General features: G+C 32.1%; 4 protein-coding genes across 4 annotated transcripts; all 4 read right to left on the bottom strand.

Annotated features, from left to right (window-relative positions):
• Window positions 1-114: 114 nt before the first annotated feature.
• LOC122570528 (proteasome subunit alpha type-3) lies at window positions 115-2,080 on the bottom strand. Its single transcript, XM_043732938.1, has 4 exons — window positions 1,921-2,080; window positions 1,749-1,831; window positions 1,176-1,567; window positions 115-517 (listed from the first exon to the last, which is right to left on the bottom strand). Exons 1-4 carry the CDS (start codon window positions 1,939-1,941, stop codon window positions 249-251), a joined length of 765 nt encoding a protein of 254 aa, XP_043588873.1. The 5' UTR covers window positions 1,942-2,080; the 3' UTR covers window positions 115-248.
• Window positions 2,081-2,705: 625 nt separating this feature from the next.
• On the bottom strand, window positions 2,706-5,240 carry LOC122570529. Its single transcript, XM_043732939.1, has 4 exons — window positions 4,262-5,240; window positions 3,765-3,876; window positions 3,522-3,675; window positions 2,706-3,233 (listed from the first exon to the last, which is right to left on the bottom strand). Exons 1-4 carry the CDS (start codon window positions 4,436-4,438, stop codon window positions 3,089-3,091), a joined length of 588 nt encoding a protein of 195 aa, XP_043588874.1. The 5' UTR covers window positions 4,439-5,240; the 3' UTR covers window positions 2,706-3,088.
• Window positions 5,241-5,798: 558 nt separating this feature from the next.
• Window positions 5,799-9,384, bottom strand: LOC122570525 (odorant receptor 4-like). The gene is made up of 6 exons (XM_043732935.1): window positions 7,853-9,384; window positions 7,204-7,654; window positions 6,875-6,974; window positions 6,652-6,774; window positions 6,425-6,583; window positions 5,799-5,855 (listed from the first exon to the last, which is right to left on the bottom strand). The coding sequence occupies exons 1-6, from the start codon at window positions 8,130-8,132 to the stop codon at window positions 5,799-5,801; spliced, it is 1,170 nt and encodes a 389-aa protein (XP_043588870.1). The 5' UTR covers window positions 8,133-9,384.
• Window positions 9,385-9,768: 384 nt separating this feature from the next.
• On the bottom strand, window positions 9,769-13,062 carry LOC122570855 (odorant receptor 13a-like). Its single transcript, XM_043733742.1, is given in 6 exon segments — window positions 9,769-9,840; window positions 9,936-10,091; window positions 10,198-10,320; window positions 10,403-10,502; window positions 10,730-11,210; window positions 11,684-13,062. Coding segments are annotated over 6 exon segments (1,203 nt in total). The 5' UTR covers window positions 11,955-13,062.
• Between the last annotated feature and the right edge of the window lie 2,319 nt (window positions 13,063-15,381).

The following is a 15,381-nucleotide window of genomic DNA, read 5'->3' as shown; positions in this document are numbered from 1 at the left end:
TTAAAAAGTTATGTCACACTGTGGTAAATTGATAAAAGAAATCCATAACATTCGTTTGTAACACATCGAGAGATTATGAAAATAAATGATGCTTTATATTAAAAAGAGACAATGTGCAATTTTATAAACAACAGACAGTATTCTTTATTCGACTATATCAATGTGACAATAAATTTGTTGCAGTAATTTGTAGGTATTTAAATTATAACTTACAATATAAAAAGTATCTTTAAGACTATCGAGTCAATTTACATGTCTTCTGTGTCACTGTCTGAATCTTCTGCCATTGCTTGTTTCGCTTTTGCCTCAGCGTCAGCTTTTACATCCGCCGGTATGCGCTCGTGCCTTCCATTCGTGTGTTTACCAACCCAGCTCATTTCAAGCTCAAACTGCTTGTCTTTTAATTCATCGTGAACAAGATAAATTATACGTGCTGCTTCTTTCACTAATTCATTGCAAGTCATTTCAGATAGCTTCAATTTTTCAATTTCCGTCTTTGCAGACTGTTTTGCCTTGCCTATAGAATGATATATTTAAATATATAGTACGTCCGTTTTAAATATATACACCTGATTAACTTCTATAAATATCAAATTCGAAAAATGTTTCAGATGATAGTTGTTTGATTTCATGGGGAAAGCTTAATAAGATATATCGATTCTTTTTTCACTTTTTTATTTTTCAGAGATTTCAATAACATAACTTTTTAGAATGAAGGTATACAATTTCTTATACACCATTCGATGCATACTTTAATTCTCTACAAAAATGTATTAAGGTACCTTGATTGAAAAATGATTAGCTTGAAAGATATTTTAACTTTACTTTTGTAAAACTTACCGTATGGAAGGCAAGGAAAATATAAACATAAAAACGTTGCGTTACCTTCCCTTGCCTTTCACACAATAAGTTTTACAAAATTAAAGTCAAAATATCTTTCAAATTAATCATTTTTTGACCAAAGTATTTTAATATTTTTTTGTAAAAAATTAAAAATTGTATCCGATGACGTATGAGAAAACGTATAACTCCATCTAAAAAAAGTGAAATTTCTTTAACTAATAATGTGAAAAAAGTCGAAATATCTATAAAATATTTTTTTACATTTCTGATATTTATAGAAATAATCATATGTATATATTTAAAATGGACATATCACATATATTAATACTTACCAACAGCACAACCATAGTACCCGTATGAAACTCCAGAAGGATCTATCATATACATAGTCGGACCATCGTGTTCATACGCACCAAGTATTACAGAACAGCCATATGGCCTGACTGCCGAATATAAAGTATACGCATGCATGTACATGGAAACTCTTTCATTTAAGTATTTCAGAGGAATACCAATTCCATATTGGGATTTGTAGCTAGATGCTTCGGATCTAGCGATCTCTACGATCTGTCTGGCATCGGATATCAAACCAGAAACTGCCATACCAAGATGTTTGTCTATATTGAATATTCTTTTATTTGTGCCAACCTCATAGAGCTTGGAAGTAACTATCTTTTCTACAGCAAATACAATGCCATCTTTTCCTCTTAATCCTATAACTGTTCTGTAATCAAAGGAATATAATTTCCAAATAAATATTTTGAACTATAACAAAAGTTTATAAATTATTGAAAACTCTCTGTGTCACTGCAGTATCTTTGAAATCTTGCGAATGGTGTAGATAACCAAATTCGCAAAAAATATTTTTAGGATAAACTGACAAATAAAATTATTTTAACACTCACCCTCCATTTTCGACGGCTTTTTGTGCATATTCCACTTGAAACACACGTCCGTCAGGTGAAAATTGGGAAGCAGACAAATCATACTGAAAATCAGAAGGAGGTTATATTTTATTATTGTTCATAACTAATGGATTATCACAGTTCCTTTCAAATTAATACACTATATATTTACCCCTGTGCCTATGGAACTCATTCTTTAGTCAATCGTAGTTATAAGTACTGTAATACTATTACAGGCAAAAATTGTTTATACGCTCAAACGGCGTGAATAGGCGAAAATCAAAACTTGATCGTCAGTGCTGTATGCATCATCAGGATAGGTTAGTTGTCAAACTGCAGAACTGACGTCTGGTGGCGAATACGAAAGCTTTTAGTTTTTGAACGACTGTGACATTGACGTGTTATTTCTTCGTCGTAAAAGTGGAATAAAATAGGAAAAATTAGGTAAATCAACGTTTAACGTTTTAATTAAGTATCTCGTTATGTTTAAGATAATGCATATTTTATCAGATACCACTGTTTTTACGTTTTTTCAGTAAAAATTAAATCATTTCTAGGAAAGGAATGCTACAAAACATCAAGATGGCGCATATGAATACGAATTTGAAACTGCGAAGTAAGATTCTTGACAGCTTTGGAGGAAGAAACAGGTAACTAAATATGTAGTATGTTAAAATTATGCAGATATACTGCGTGCATATTGTTTTAGTACTTCAAGCTTTATGATACATGAATCATAAAATTCTAGATATATCTATATGTATAATGATAATGTTACACAAAAGAAATATCAAATTAGACGTTTTCTGAAATGATTTAGCTTATAGTTTGAGGTGAGAAGGGAAGGGATATTACTATATATAACAGCATATCAAATATATACAAATTAAATTACAACAATTGAAGTATACTATATATTATATTTAAAATATGTAGGTAATATAGAGATGAAAAAGGTCAAAGTATTGTGGATTAAGTGTTTAGACTAATAAAATAAAATTTTTCTGCACAATCCAAATATTTCAAGTTCAATTCTTGGTGCACCTAAGTACTTCGGTTTTTACATTGTCAGAAATTAATCATATAAAGCCTAACACTTATTGTAACTTATGACGTTACTAGAAAAATGATCAATTTGTTTAAAAAAGGATAATTGATAGAAGTTAATTTTTTTAATTGACACTAATTAAATTGACGAATAACAAAAGAGAGCTCTATGGACAAATGTAATAATTGTAAAAAATTAAAGGAGTCATTTAGAAGCGTACAATTTATTTTTGCAAGCATCCAACAAATACTATAGGTTCTTCCAGAGTGTTAACTATTAATTCAGCATATTTTCATTTCCCCTCTTCCTTCAAAAAATTCTTAATACTCTCTTTCTTGCAAGTATATTGAGGCGGGCAATTACCCGCAACACCATGTTCGATAGCTTTTCGGAATTCCGCCATTATTTGCTCATACTTCCCTTCAATCGACGAACCTCTGAAAAGTAGATACAGCTATTTTTAAGAATTGTAAACTGCGAATATTTATGTACATTTATGCCTTTATGAATACAATGAAAGAAATGGGACCTGAGTAGAGATTTATTTCATGTACTAAATATTATTTATAAAAAATACTCTACTTTGTATATTTTATACATTTTTGAATATTATATGCATTCTGTTTATTCTTTGTATCTTTTTTCCATAAAGGCATAAAAATTCATAATCTAGTGCTAGGCGAAGTAAAAGATATATTTAACAAAATTTATTATAAATTACGTACTGGGGTAGCAATTTTATCGTTTGGATGATCATTTCTGCAGCTCCTAGATATTCTTTCGCGACGTGAGGTTCTTCACAAGCTGCTCTATATAGACAGGTATCTCCCATTAAGTATCCTAATGCCAACGTAACTTCAGCTTCAGATACCACGTTTTCTGGAAGTATATTATTATTTTCAATATTTCGTATATCTAAATATATGAAAACATTGTTTAATTTTGATAACTGTTTCGATAAAATACACCTTCTTCTAAGTCACGTCCTTTGTAACCATGATGGCCTAGATATCCTGCTCCAAATACGACTGCTTTCAATACCAAAAGTAATAACAAATTTGATAAATTCAGATTCAATATCTGTAACAATTGTATCGTCAAAAATTAATACTTCATTTATTCTTAAATCTTTTATTTTATAATTTCCGAGAAAATTACTTCAGTATGTTCAATTTTGTAATAATTTCTGCTATCATTATTATGCTACTATATAAGATATTTCTAATCAAAAATGTTGAAACTATGTAGACGAGTATTTCACGAATTAAAATTAAATAATTTCGCATAGTGTAACACGAGGTATATGTGTTTGCTTCTAAAGCAGAGGCGAAATTTCTTAAATTGAATATAAATGTATTTGGCATAAGCTAAAGTGCGAGAAACACCTTGTATACGATATTAAATGTGTACATAATAAATATAATTCACTATTATATTTATAATATATTATTATATGATGACATACCTGACTACTAGTCGAGGATCTTTGTACAAGCTCCTTCGCTATTTCCATCAACATAGAAACTCCATGCTTCTTATTACTTGGTTCCTTAAGAAGCTCTTTATTGCCTTCCATGTTTCTAGCAATAACCCCATAACTCACTAATCCCACGATAATCAAAATCTTCGCATTTAACATCATTTTCTGCCAACTTAATTTAATTTCTCACCATGTACACAACAGACTGGACTTTTTGGTCAAACTAAAAGTATCTCACGAAATAAATCAAGTATTAATTATAATCGAAATTATTTATCGTATCGTAGGAACATTGTAAAAAGAAAAAATTATTGTAAATTCTCGTGTAGGAGAAAAGACGTGTACTTCGCGACATGAGAAGAACTAAAGTAACGTCGCAGACGATGGGAGCGGTGATTTTTATAAGCTGGCGTTTTCTGTTGCCAGTAAACCGTACAGCTCGTTTATTTTTTATCTGCGCGCATCAAAGAAAACTATGGCCAATCTCTCTTTGTTTTCACCCATTGTGATGGTGTTCCATACACAATTGTTAATAACGTTTATTAGCCACGTACCACGCGAACTTTCATTCGTCAACGTTGACGGAAATAAACGGTGAAAATTCTTTCAAATAACTTCTACAAATTTTCTTCCATGTATTTTTAATCGTTATTCTACACGGATAAATAATTTTTACTGATTAACAGATTGCAGTTTTCCATGAATTTATGGAAATTTTGGAAATGAAAAATTACACAAAATGCACGTGATACAGTACAGTATTTTTTATAATATCCAGAAAATAAAACAATTTTTATCCAAGTCCTATTTCCTTAAATGATGTTCATGGAAATATGAATATGCTAAAAAATTCGCGGGCTATTGATTCAGAGTTTTCTTGATGATTCATTATATTATATTTTAGCATAATTGTATTATTTATATTATTTTTATATTATAGTATAATAACAGTAACACCATTGCTTTTTATTGCAGCTACTCGTGATGGTATACTAACTGTCATCCATTCGCAATATGTCCAAGTTTCCACTTCAAAAGGAGCGCATAATCGACGAGAAATAGGGAAAATAACAGTGGACAATGATGATACCTAACACGAGCAACACTTGTAACAGAAGTACCAGCTGCGGTTACGGTTCGTAGACTGGTTAAATATTCATCAACAGCGTGTCTGCGGGTCGTCTGTAAGTAGTCAACTAGAAATAAGTTTAAAGCTGCTCAAGTATTATGCACTCAAAGCAAAAAGAAAAAAAGGAAAAATGTCGATGTAGAGAAAAATGAATACAAAAAGAAAGAAAAATGTTTCGTCAGAAATATTCGTGGTCTCGAGGAATCTTGTTAGTAATTAATAATTTTATTACTCTTTACACTGTCTAATTTTTCATCTCGTCTTTTTACTTCTTGTTGCTTTGAGGCATAATTTATTGCCTTTAGAGGAATATATTAAAATATTCTTTTCGTAATACTTCTTTTATCAAGCTGATGGATGGTTGTAAAATTCACAGATATATTGGATCGTCTATTATTTATTTTTCATTGCGTGTAGAACAGAAACATATCCCATCGAGGTTTTTAAGACCTAAACACAAGAAAAAGAAGTTGCTCTGTATATGTTTATGTAAATGTGAAATGTCACATATGTATATTGTTCCTTTTTATATTATTATTCGTTTTTACAGCCCAGATGAAGGGTTTGGATTACGTGTTTTTCTAACTCCTATACATTCTCGTATTTCTTTTAGAATATTGTTCTACCTAAAGACTTTCACCAATTTATATTTCTATCTTAAACATATACATACATCTTATCTTATATCTGAACTGAATCTTAAATGTATAGGGCGTTTACGAATTTATTAGCCTGTGTTTTTCTTGTAAATTGCATATAGAAAAAAGTGGTCGAGGAAAAAGTTTTATAGTTTCCCATGACCAGTATAATAGCATATAACAATTTTTAATATTTTCAGTATTTTTCAAGAAACGAGAGTGACCTCCAGTTTTTGAAGCAGAATGCTGTACGTTTTTTTGTCTCATACGAAAGCGCATATCATCACGAATTTATCGAATGCACATTTCAGTTCTGCTAATGACACGCTTGCGTTATAACACATCTTAAAGTAAATTGTATTATGACTCGTTCACGCTTACCTGAGAGAATAGCACTAAAGTAAAGGAACAAAATCTGCCTGCTGTAATTTTTAAAGGCGAAGCCCTGGCACGACACATGATAATTAGAAGCCATCTTGCATTCCTGGGAGGTAAATTGTACCATTCGGCATTGTACGCCGTGTTAGCAATTTCTGTACTCTGAAAAAAATTGCAAATTTTAATTATCGAAAACATCGATTAATTAATTTTTCTTTCATAAAAGGTACCTCGGAAGTTAGCTTTTCGCCCATGTAACAATATAGGAACAAATGCAACATCACATAAACTACGTATATCAGCAGAAACGAAAGTTGCAAAATCATGTATTCCATCTCTTCCTCTCCAAATGACTATAAATTAAATGATGTCAAAGATGATGTATTTATTTTAGAAAATTTGTTGATACTTTAGTACGATATACATTTGGAAAAGGTATGCTTTTCTTCGTACCATAATGACTTGGTAAGACTGAGAGCATATCTGAATGGTGCTACTCAGCATTTGAAGGAGGAGCATCATGTTGAAAGAATTCTCTATCTTGTTGGCGAATCTTAGATATGCATACGACATTATTAATAATTGTCAGATGGCAAAATTATGCATTTAAGGGTTAAAACAAAGAAAGTAAAAGATGGACTTAGAAAGATTTTAAATTCTCGAATTCTAATTTCGTTACTTAATATTTCATTATTCTTCTTATTATAATTCATACTCTTCACTGTGCTTCTGCCATCTTTTTTACCATCTTCAACAAAAGAATGAATTTTTTTAATACGAACCTATTAATATATTCATGCTTCTGAATAATTTTCTGCAACTTCTTTTCTACATCTTTCTTATCATACGAATGAATCTTCCCTAAATCGTCTCTCAAATTGGAAAGCTGTCCACAGACATGAAAAATCAACAGAACGACAAAAGTATCTACTGCTGTGTACGTAGTGGCCGCATAAAAAGTAGCCATGAATTGACCGATCATTGTCAATTCGTAATTTGGACTGATGGTAATGTTATAGGGGAAATAGCCACGATAGAACAGCATGTTGTCACTGTATCTCATACTAAACAATCGTGCGGGCACAAAAGCGAGAAGGACAATGTTGGCCATCAGCGTGCTTCTTATTGTAGTCTTTCTAGTGATCCTTCGGATGTTCACCATTGTTTCTCGTTCGGCTTTGTTCGTCGTTATGTTCCAGTCATTAGCCATGCACCTTACCAAAAACTTTAATGCTTGCAATAAGAGAAAATGGCAGATAGAGTACGTCTTGAGAGTCCGTTTTATTTGACAATTGGAATATGATTAAAGAATATTGTAGAATATAACGTAGATAGATAATAGAATAAGATTTATATAGTTTATATTTGGCAGTATTCTTACTGAAAAGAAACATGATAAATCCTTACTTGTTAATTTTCTGAAATGCTTACGTTTGCCTTTGATCCAAACAGCCATAGCCTTCATAAGTGAAATCGTGGTAGTAATATTAGTCGAAAGATTCTCGATCACCAAGTTAGAGTTACCCGCGATTAACAAAAGATTAATTGTTTGTGGAGCACATGCGAAGTACACCATCATGATACACGGTAACAGAACGTGATAACTGGAAGGCCGGTTCCATTTTCTCTCTTCCGGCCAGATACCCATAAACTTTAGCATGTGATAGTTCCAACCGTACACATAGTTTAAATCTATGTTTTTATCTATCATAAATAGACGCTTAATAAATAATTCTGCATGCCAATAATATAAATATTATATATATATAACATCTTTTTCTAACGTTAATATTCTTCAAAAATATAGTCCCCATTTTTTTGGAATTTTAAATCTCAATCATTGTTCACTAAAAAATAGTTTTCGACCGCTAAATTTAATATACAATATTTCTTTTTCTGTTTGCGATGTATGTATATTACTTACAAATATAATTTCCTTCGTCTTTGCTCTTTTTGTATTATTTTCACTTACATAATCATTTATTTTTAACAACTAAGATGACAAAAGAAAATTTTCTACAACTACTGTTACATTTTACAAATATTTTTTAACCAATATGTAACATTACCTTGTTGGTTATCCATAGAGGCCTTTTTTCCCATAACTGAACCACCTGTTCTTACGTTGGGAGCTATTCCGTCGTCTTTCTCAGCGCACGTCCCCTTCATGCAGTCAGAATGCGCATTATGATATCAATTATTCATGAATATGTAGTACAGTGTCATTTTCAACTTTATGTCGAAGTAAGTTGAATCTATCATTACAGTTTGGCTGTTGCAAGTATGTATTCATTTGTAATTATTCATAACTTTTTCCACGATACGAGAAAATAAAAAAGAAGCAGGTGATGCCTGCGTTTTTGCAACTCTCTCAGTATATACTACGTTCCTTTCATGGATACGTGTCAAAATTCACAAGTAAAAAAAATTTGCAAATAATCTATGAATAATTACAATTATTACTAAAAGGTGACGTTGTCAAAGAAATTTGTTTATTCGATGAATATAAAACCCAGGAATTCTATAAAATATAAAATATATAGTTTGTAAAATTATGTTTATGAAATAGATTGAATTAAATTTGTACCGGCTACATTTATGTGGTATGTTTATTATATTATATTTGTAGGATTAATATATAAAAATGAAATATAACGTAATTAAAAATTTCAATTCTATTCTATGCGAATTTTTTAAATGTGTAGTTATGTAGTAATGCCAATACTTTTAATGTAGTACATAGTCCAGTATCAAACTTTCTTCTGTCATATTTGTCACTTAGGGTTTAGGTAGTTCCAGAAGTCTGTGTAAGGGCAGTCTTTCCCTGTGCGTTGCAGTGATACAACGTATAGATCGCTCAACGCGACATATCGCGTGCTCTTTATCTGTATCTTGTGGTTTTCTGTGTTATGTTATGCAAGTGCAATTTTTTTTATATTAATGACAGCAAAAGCATTGTTTTCTTATAATCTTAGTATATATAATATACGATGCATTTCTTATTTCATATTTTTTCCTTGCAGTAAGTTAAAACGGTGAAGTGAAAACGACGAGGAAATAACCAAAAGCAGAATCTTTGGAAGACGTGCTATCTCTACTAAATGTGAGTTTTATGGCCAATTCAATTTTTTAATCGTTCTGCCAAAAGATTCGTCGAATGTTTGTGCAATTTCTTCGGAAAAAAAGCATTCTTATGGGGCTATATGAATGGTAATATGAACCTTTGAACAGATATCAAAATATTTATTCAATATGTAGCGTAATTTTATAAAATATTCGGTTTACTGTGTTTTTTTTATTTTTTCTCCCATATACAAGAAACAATATATTTCAACCATACGATTATATTACTTTTCTCCGACCAGTCAATCTTTCATGGCTAACAATACTGAAAGATATCCAGCAGACGTTTTTAGAACCTAACAAAATATCATTGTCAACTCTTCAGATCCATGTCTAAATGTGTGTAAAAATCCATTAGAAAATAATTTAGATTCATTATCGTTTGACTCACAGCATTAAAGAGTTCGAGGGAGAAGGGACTGAATTTTCCAGCTGTTATTTGAAACGATACTTTCGCGCGACATATTACGATAATTAGTGAAATGGCGTTCTTCGGTGGTAAATTATACCAATCGCACTCGTATGCTGATTGTCCAACACCGGTACTCTGAAAGTAAATTTTGTATTAGGGCGTCTGGAGCGTTACTTTTGCAAGAAAGAAATTGAAATTTCGTTCTTTAACAAAATTTGCCATTTATATATAAATAACTCACTTCCCCTAGTAGCATTTCTCCTATATAACAATAAATGAAAAGATGCAGCATAGTATAAATTACGTGTATGACGAAAAATATCATTCCAACTATTCGTACGTCCGCTTGCTCCTGATCTACGGACTAAAATGGAACGGAATGTACATTATATAGCAATTTCTTGACTCGTCGGAAAAATATCAATGTAATATTAACTTCAGCATACAGTTATCATACGATATCCAGTAAGACAAAACATCGCAGTGCAGATTATAGTCTGAACAAGTAACGTGAGATTGAAGCAATCTTCCACGATCACGGCAAACCTTGGATCACAAATGCTTCTTTAAATCCTAATTTAATTAAACTATCGTTTTGCATTTTTCATTTTTCTAAATTTATTAACATCTTCTTTTCTTTAAGTAACACTTAATTTATTTTTCTTTCTTTTTTTTTAAATAATTGGCGAGAGAAACAAATCTTCTTTTAAGACCTATTTTAATAAACATTTCAATAAACATTTTTAGTTCACTAATAGATCGTTTGTACCAACCTAGATAACAGATTGTGCCTGTTCACAATGTATCCCAGTCGTTCATGGAACCTTGCGTAATTATTGTCCTTCTTCATCGTGTTAGCTAGATCCTCGAGTGCCATTCTAAGAACAGTTAATTGACCGCACAAGTGTAACACAGGAACCGCAAGGAACGTGTCGAAGCAAGAATAGGATATCCCGGCTAACATCGTGCCCATAAACTGTCCCAGCCATGTGATCTGGAAATTTGGACTCTTGCTGGTGTCGTAAGGGAACGTGGCTGGATGGAGGAGTCCTCCTAGATCGACTTCTGACGCACTTTGCATATTACTCCAAATTTGTAGCGATATAAAAGCGAAGAGCATGAAATACGTTAGAGTGGAACAGACTATGGATATCATTCGACTAATTCGCGCGTTCTTTAACATCGTTTGACGATCTTGATTTGCGATTGGCTCGGTCCAGTCGTCGAACATTTGGCTGAGTAATAGCGTTAAGGCTAAACAGATATTAATTGTTATATATATATTACGTTTGTGAATATCGTCACAAGTTTGAGAAAAAATATTAATAGGTAATTAGGTGAAGCATCCGTAATTAGACCTTTTTGTTTCTAGTTAGATTAGCTCACGTATGGCCTGATATACCTACTTGATATACGCATGTACGTATTTCGAAGTTAAGTCTTGATACGGAATAATTGATTTTACGTATTGATACTTAAAGGGATAAAATCAAATCAGCTTGATTTAGAACCTTGAAAGATTAATTAACTATGGATATTTATGAGAAATTTAGTAAAAATCTATAGCATGCACATTCATACGGCTACATAAAATACTTCTTAGAATATTTCATGGGTGAAATAAGTCTCCGTTTAGACTTCATTTCTTTGACTAGGTAGATTTGGAAAAATAAATATATAAATAAATATATATAAATATAAATATATATATATATAGGTATAGTTACCTTTCTTATAATATCTTAGAATGATCTGCTTAATCAATGCAAAGGCGATCGGTATATTAATCGATAAATTTTCGATTACTTCGTTGAAATTAGTCGATTTCAATACCAGATTTGCTGTTTGTGGTGCACAGATGAAAGAAAACGTCACAATAGTCGTAAACCAGAATATTATATTCGAAAGCAATCGTGATCCTCTTGATACTTTTCTCGGTTCTGGCCAAACACCGAGTAACGTCAAGTTGAAACGATTCCATCCCATCGCAAAGTCCATTTTTTCTTTCGAACGTTACCTCACGTAATTTTGAAAACGTACTAATTACGAATATATTGCAATTATCAGCAATTATAATTAGAAACAATCTTTATATCGTAGCTTGAACGCATTGCGAAAAGAACATTGTTCGGAACATTTACAATTTTATTTCTATCTATAGAACTATAGAAGGGTTGTTATCAAATTTAGAATTCGGTACTTGGAATTATAAAATACTATGATTCGTTTAAAGGAACAACGAATTTTTATCTTCCACGACTGTGGATATCGTGTTACTTGAATTATATTTCCGACAGTTTATAAATCTTGAAACGAATCTTTTGAAAAATGTCAATGAGTCGCGAATTTCAAAGTTGAAATTTTTCCACCGATTGAAAGGGTTAAATTCGGACTGAATCGACGCGACGTCTCTGTTCTATTTGTTTCCTCAGCAGGGATATTTCTATAACTGATCCTGCGGATTGCGCGCAGGCCTTTCGTGCCGTTCATTATGCATTCACAATCGTGAAGTTGAAACCTTTCTCTTGGAACTTTTAATAGGCGCAATCTAGAAGTTTGCGAAGCAAAACAATCCTTGCAATTTCGAACTCTTTCGGTTAGCCGACGATAAGATCGAGGGCTGACGAACCGTAATATAAAAATTGTATTTTCCATAGTGTGTCTTCTCTGTGAAACTTTGTCTTCGATAATTATTTTATCTTTCAGCCAGCAAACGAAACTTTGCCACGAATCGAGCTGAACTCGAAGCTCGAAACTTTTGCTTATATCGCGAATTTTCTTTTTGTGATGTAGAGAATATTTACTTTCTCGGTTGGTCTTGTGTTGTAACGTTTAATACGCTCAAGTTTTACATACGGTATCGTGATATGTCGTAACTGTGATAACACTTCGCTCAAATAATTATAGATGAACAATCGTACAGATCAGGGTACGTATTCTAAAGATGAGTTTGCAACTCGACTACGAATGAACAAGTCCATTCGTTATTTGCAACTGTTAGTAGCACCGAAAGGTATCCCATCGCTGTCTTTAGAATCTAAAACAAGATTTAAGTGATTTCCTCTTTTTCGGTGAATTATGTATTTCGATAGTCGTGGCTAATGAGTTGGTATTTGTACTGAACAGTTCCATAGAGAAGATACGATATTTACCCGCAGTCAAACAAAGTGGACGAGTGGACCGGTTCATGATGAATAGAGGACATTGGGTTTCAGAAGGTGAGACGTACCAATTCGTACCAATCCGATTCGATTATATTGACGTTTGTGAGATTTTCGTTCAAAGCTATTTCTGTGTGTTTTCTTTAATATAAATTAAAAATCAAGATACATGTGTGTGTGTCTATTATCTCTTCAAAAAAATGTTTGTAAGATTATTATGTATCTATTCTATGATTATTGAAAGCACTCTGTTCACATTTAACATTTTTATTTTACTTGGACAATAATAAATTAGTAACAAGCGATGCTATAAAAATTATAGTTCCGACTTCATGGTTTATAATACGATTGAGATAATTGTCGATGTTTGAGAGACGAGTCAGACATTAAAACTCGATGCACGATTACCAATTTACAAAATGTTTCTTAGCATCGTTTTTTTTTTCGAAGGAGGACAGAAATGGCAGATTATGCATATTATGCATAATATGAATTATGGGGAACTGCAAAATGCTAATGTCAACCTACTAAAAAGACTTCCTCTTATATTCTCCATAAATGCTGCTACGCGTACTACTGGTCTGACCTGAAGACACAGAAAATCCTGTCCCCGTATCAGACGCGTGACTCACTGCGTTGCACCGACGCACGAATTTATAAACCAAGCACAGGGGATGCGAATGACGCGAAGAACCTTCCCCTAACTTGTGTACTCACCTGACTGCCGTCACAGCAAACCACATACTTTCTATAAACCTTTGCTGATATGTGTGTTAATAGTTTGGTATAAAATGGGTACAGCTAAAGCATTTATGCATCACGAGTATATATATATCGAGTAGGATCATAAATACGTTGGTGTAGGATCTAGGAAAAATTGTACCAAGCTTCACTGAACTATATATACGTACATTGTTTTGTCAGCAAACTGGCAAGCTTGCTCATTTTTAATGTGTACGCGTCAAGGCAAACAGTGGCCAATTTTTCTTTATTCTCAACAATTGTGATGGGAAAAATGTCGATCTGCGAAAAGAAGGAAAAATGATATTTTCAGGGTTTCCTGAGAAGCACTCGTGGTCTCGAGGAATGTCTTTAATAATTAATAATTTTATTACTTTATACAGTGTCTAATTTTTTTATCTCTCCATTTTAATTCTCAGTGTTTTGAGATATAGTTTATCATTTTGAAAAGTATACTAAAATATTTTTTTCGTAACACTTCCTTTATCAAGCTGATGGATGGTTGTAAAATTCACAGATATATCGGATCGTCTATTATTTATTTTTCATTGCGTATAGAACAGAAACATACACCATAGTGGTTTTTAGGAGTTGAATACAAAAAAATATTGTTCTGTATATGTTTATGTAAATGTGAGATATTATATATGTATATACATATTTTTGATTATTATTCATCTTCACATTCCGGATAGATGATTTGCATTACATATTTTCCTAATCTCTGCTCATTCCGAAACTTGTTTGAGAATACTGGTATATCTAAAGGCTTACACGCATCTACTTATTTTATGTCTAAGCTAAATTTTCACGGATTTATTAGCCAGCTTTTTTCTTGTTATTTTCCAAATGGTATGTATTAGAAAAAAATAATCATGATGAAGTTTTGTGGTGGACGCGATGAAACGTGTTGTTGGTTAAAGTAATAAGGAGACGAATTAATTCGATTAACTATATTTACAGATATTTTAAAGTGTAGAATACAAAGTTAATCGCAAGCGTTGCTCGCTTGATGATATTCGTTATAAGATTACGCGATACTGCGGTACTGCTATTAATTGTTATACTGATTCGATAGACTGATTCGTTGTACTTATTCGCTCGACTGACTGACTGACTGACTTAATACTGATATTGAATCGCGCGACTGACTGACTGACTGACTCGATAATGATATTGATTCGCGCGACTGACTGTGTCTGGAGGATATGGTCGACTATTTATACTGGTCGACGGGGTACCGAAAGGTTTGAACTTGTCACCAGTTGTATATATATATAATATCTTTTTCTAACTTTAATATTCTTCAAAAATATAGTCTCAATTTTTTTGGTATTTTAAATCTAAATCATTGTTCTCTAAAAAATAGTTTTCGACCGCAAAATTTAATATACAATATCTCTTTTTCTGTTTGCGATGTATGTATATCATTTAAACATATAATTTCCTTCGTTTTTGCTCTTTTTGTATTATTTTCACTTACATAATCATTTATTTTTAACAATTAAGATGACAAAAGGAAA

This window comes from Bombus pyrosoma, linkage group LG9, assembly GCF_014825855.1.
Source record: "Bombus pyrosoma isolate SC7728 linkage group LG9, ASM1482585v1, whole genome shotgun sequence".
NCBI lineage: Eukaryota > Metazoa > Arthropoda > Insecta > Hymenoptera > Apidae > Bombus > Bombus pyrosoma.
Note: the sequence above shows the minus strand (reverse complement) of the source record. Positions and strands in the feature narration are given on the sequence as shown.

Coding starts and splice junctions, on each gene's coding strand:
- LOC122570528 (XM_043732938.1), bottom strand. CDS start 1,941: ATGAGTTCCATAGGCACAGGG. Junction 1,568..1,748: donor AAAGCCGTCGAAAATGGAGG/GTGAGTGTTAAA, acceptor CTTTGATTACAG/AACAGTTATAGGATTAAGAG. Junction 518..1,175: donor GTACTATGGTTGTGCTGTTG/GTAAGTATTAAT, acceptor ATCATTCTATAG/GCAAGGCAAAACAGTCTGCA.
- LOC122570525 (XM_043732935.1), bottom strand. CDS start 8,132: ATGATAGATAAAAACATAGATTTAAACTATGTGTACGGTTGGAACTAT. Junction 7,655..7,852: donor TGTTTGGATCAAAGGCAAAC/GTAAGCATTTCA, acceptor TCTTATTGCAAG/CATTAAAGTTTTTGGTAAGG. Junction 6,975..7,203: donor AAGCATGAATATATTAATAG/GTTCGTATTAAA, acceptor TGCATATCTAAG/ATTCGCCAACAAGATAGAGA.
- LOC122570529 (XM_043732939.1), bottom strand. CDS start 4,438: ATGATGTTAAATGCGAAGATTTTGATTATCGTGGGATTAGTGAGTTAT. Junction 3,877..4,261: donor GATCCTCGACTAGTAGTCAG/GTATGTCATCAT, acceptor CAATTGTTACAG/ATATTGAATCTGAATTTATC. Junction 3,234..3,521: donor ACGATAAAATTGCTACCCCA/GTACGTAATTTA, acceptor TCTACTTTTCAG/AGGTTCGTCGATTGAAGGGA.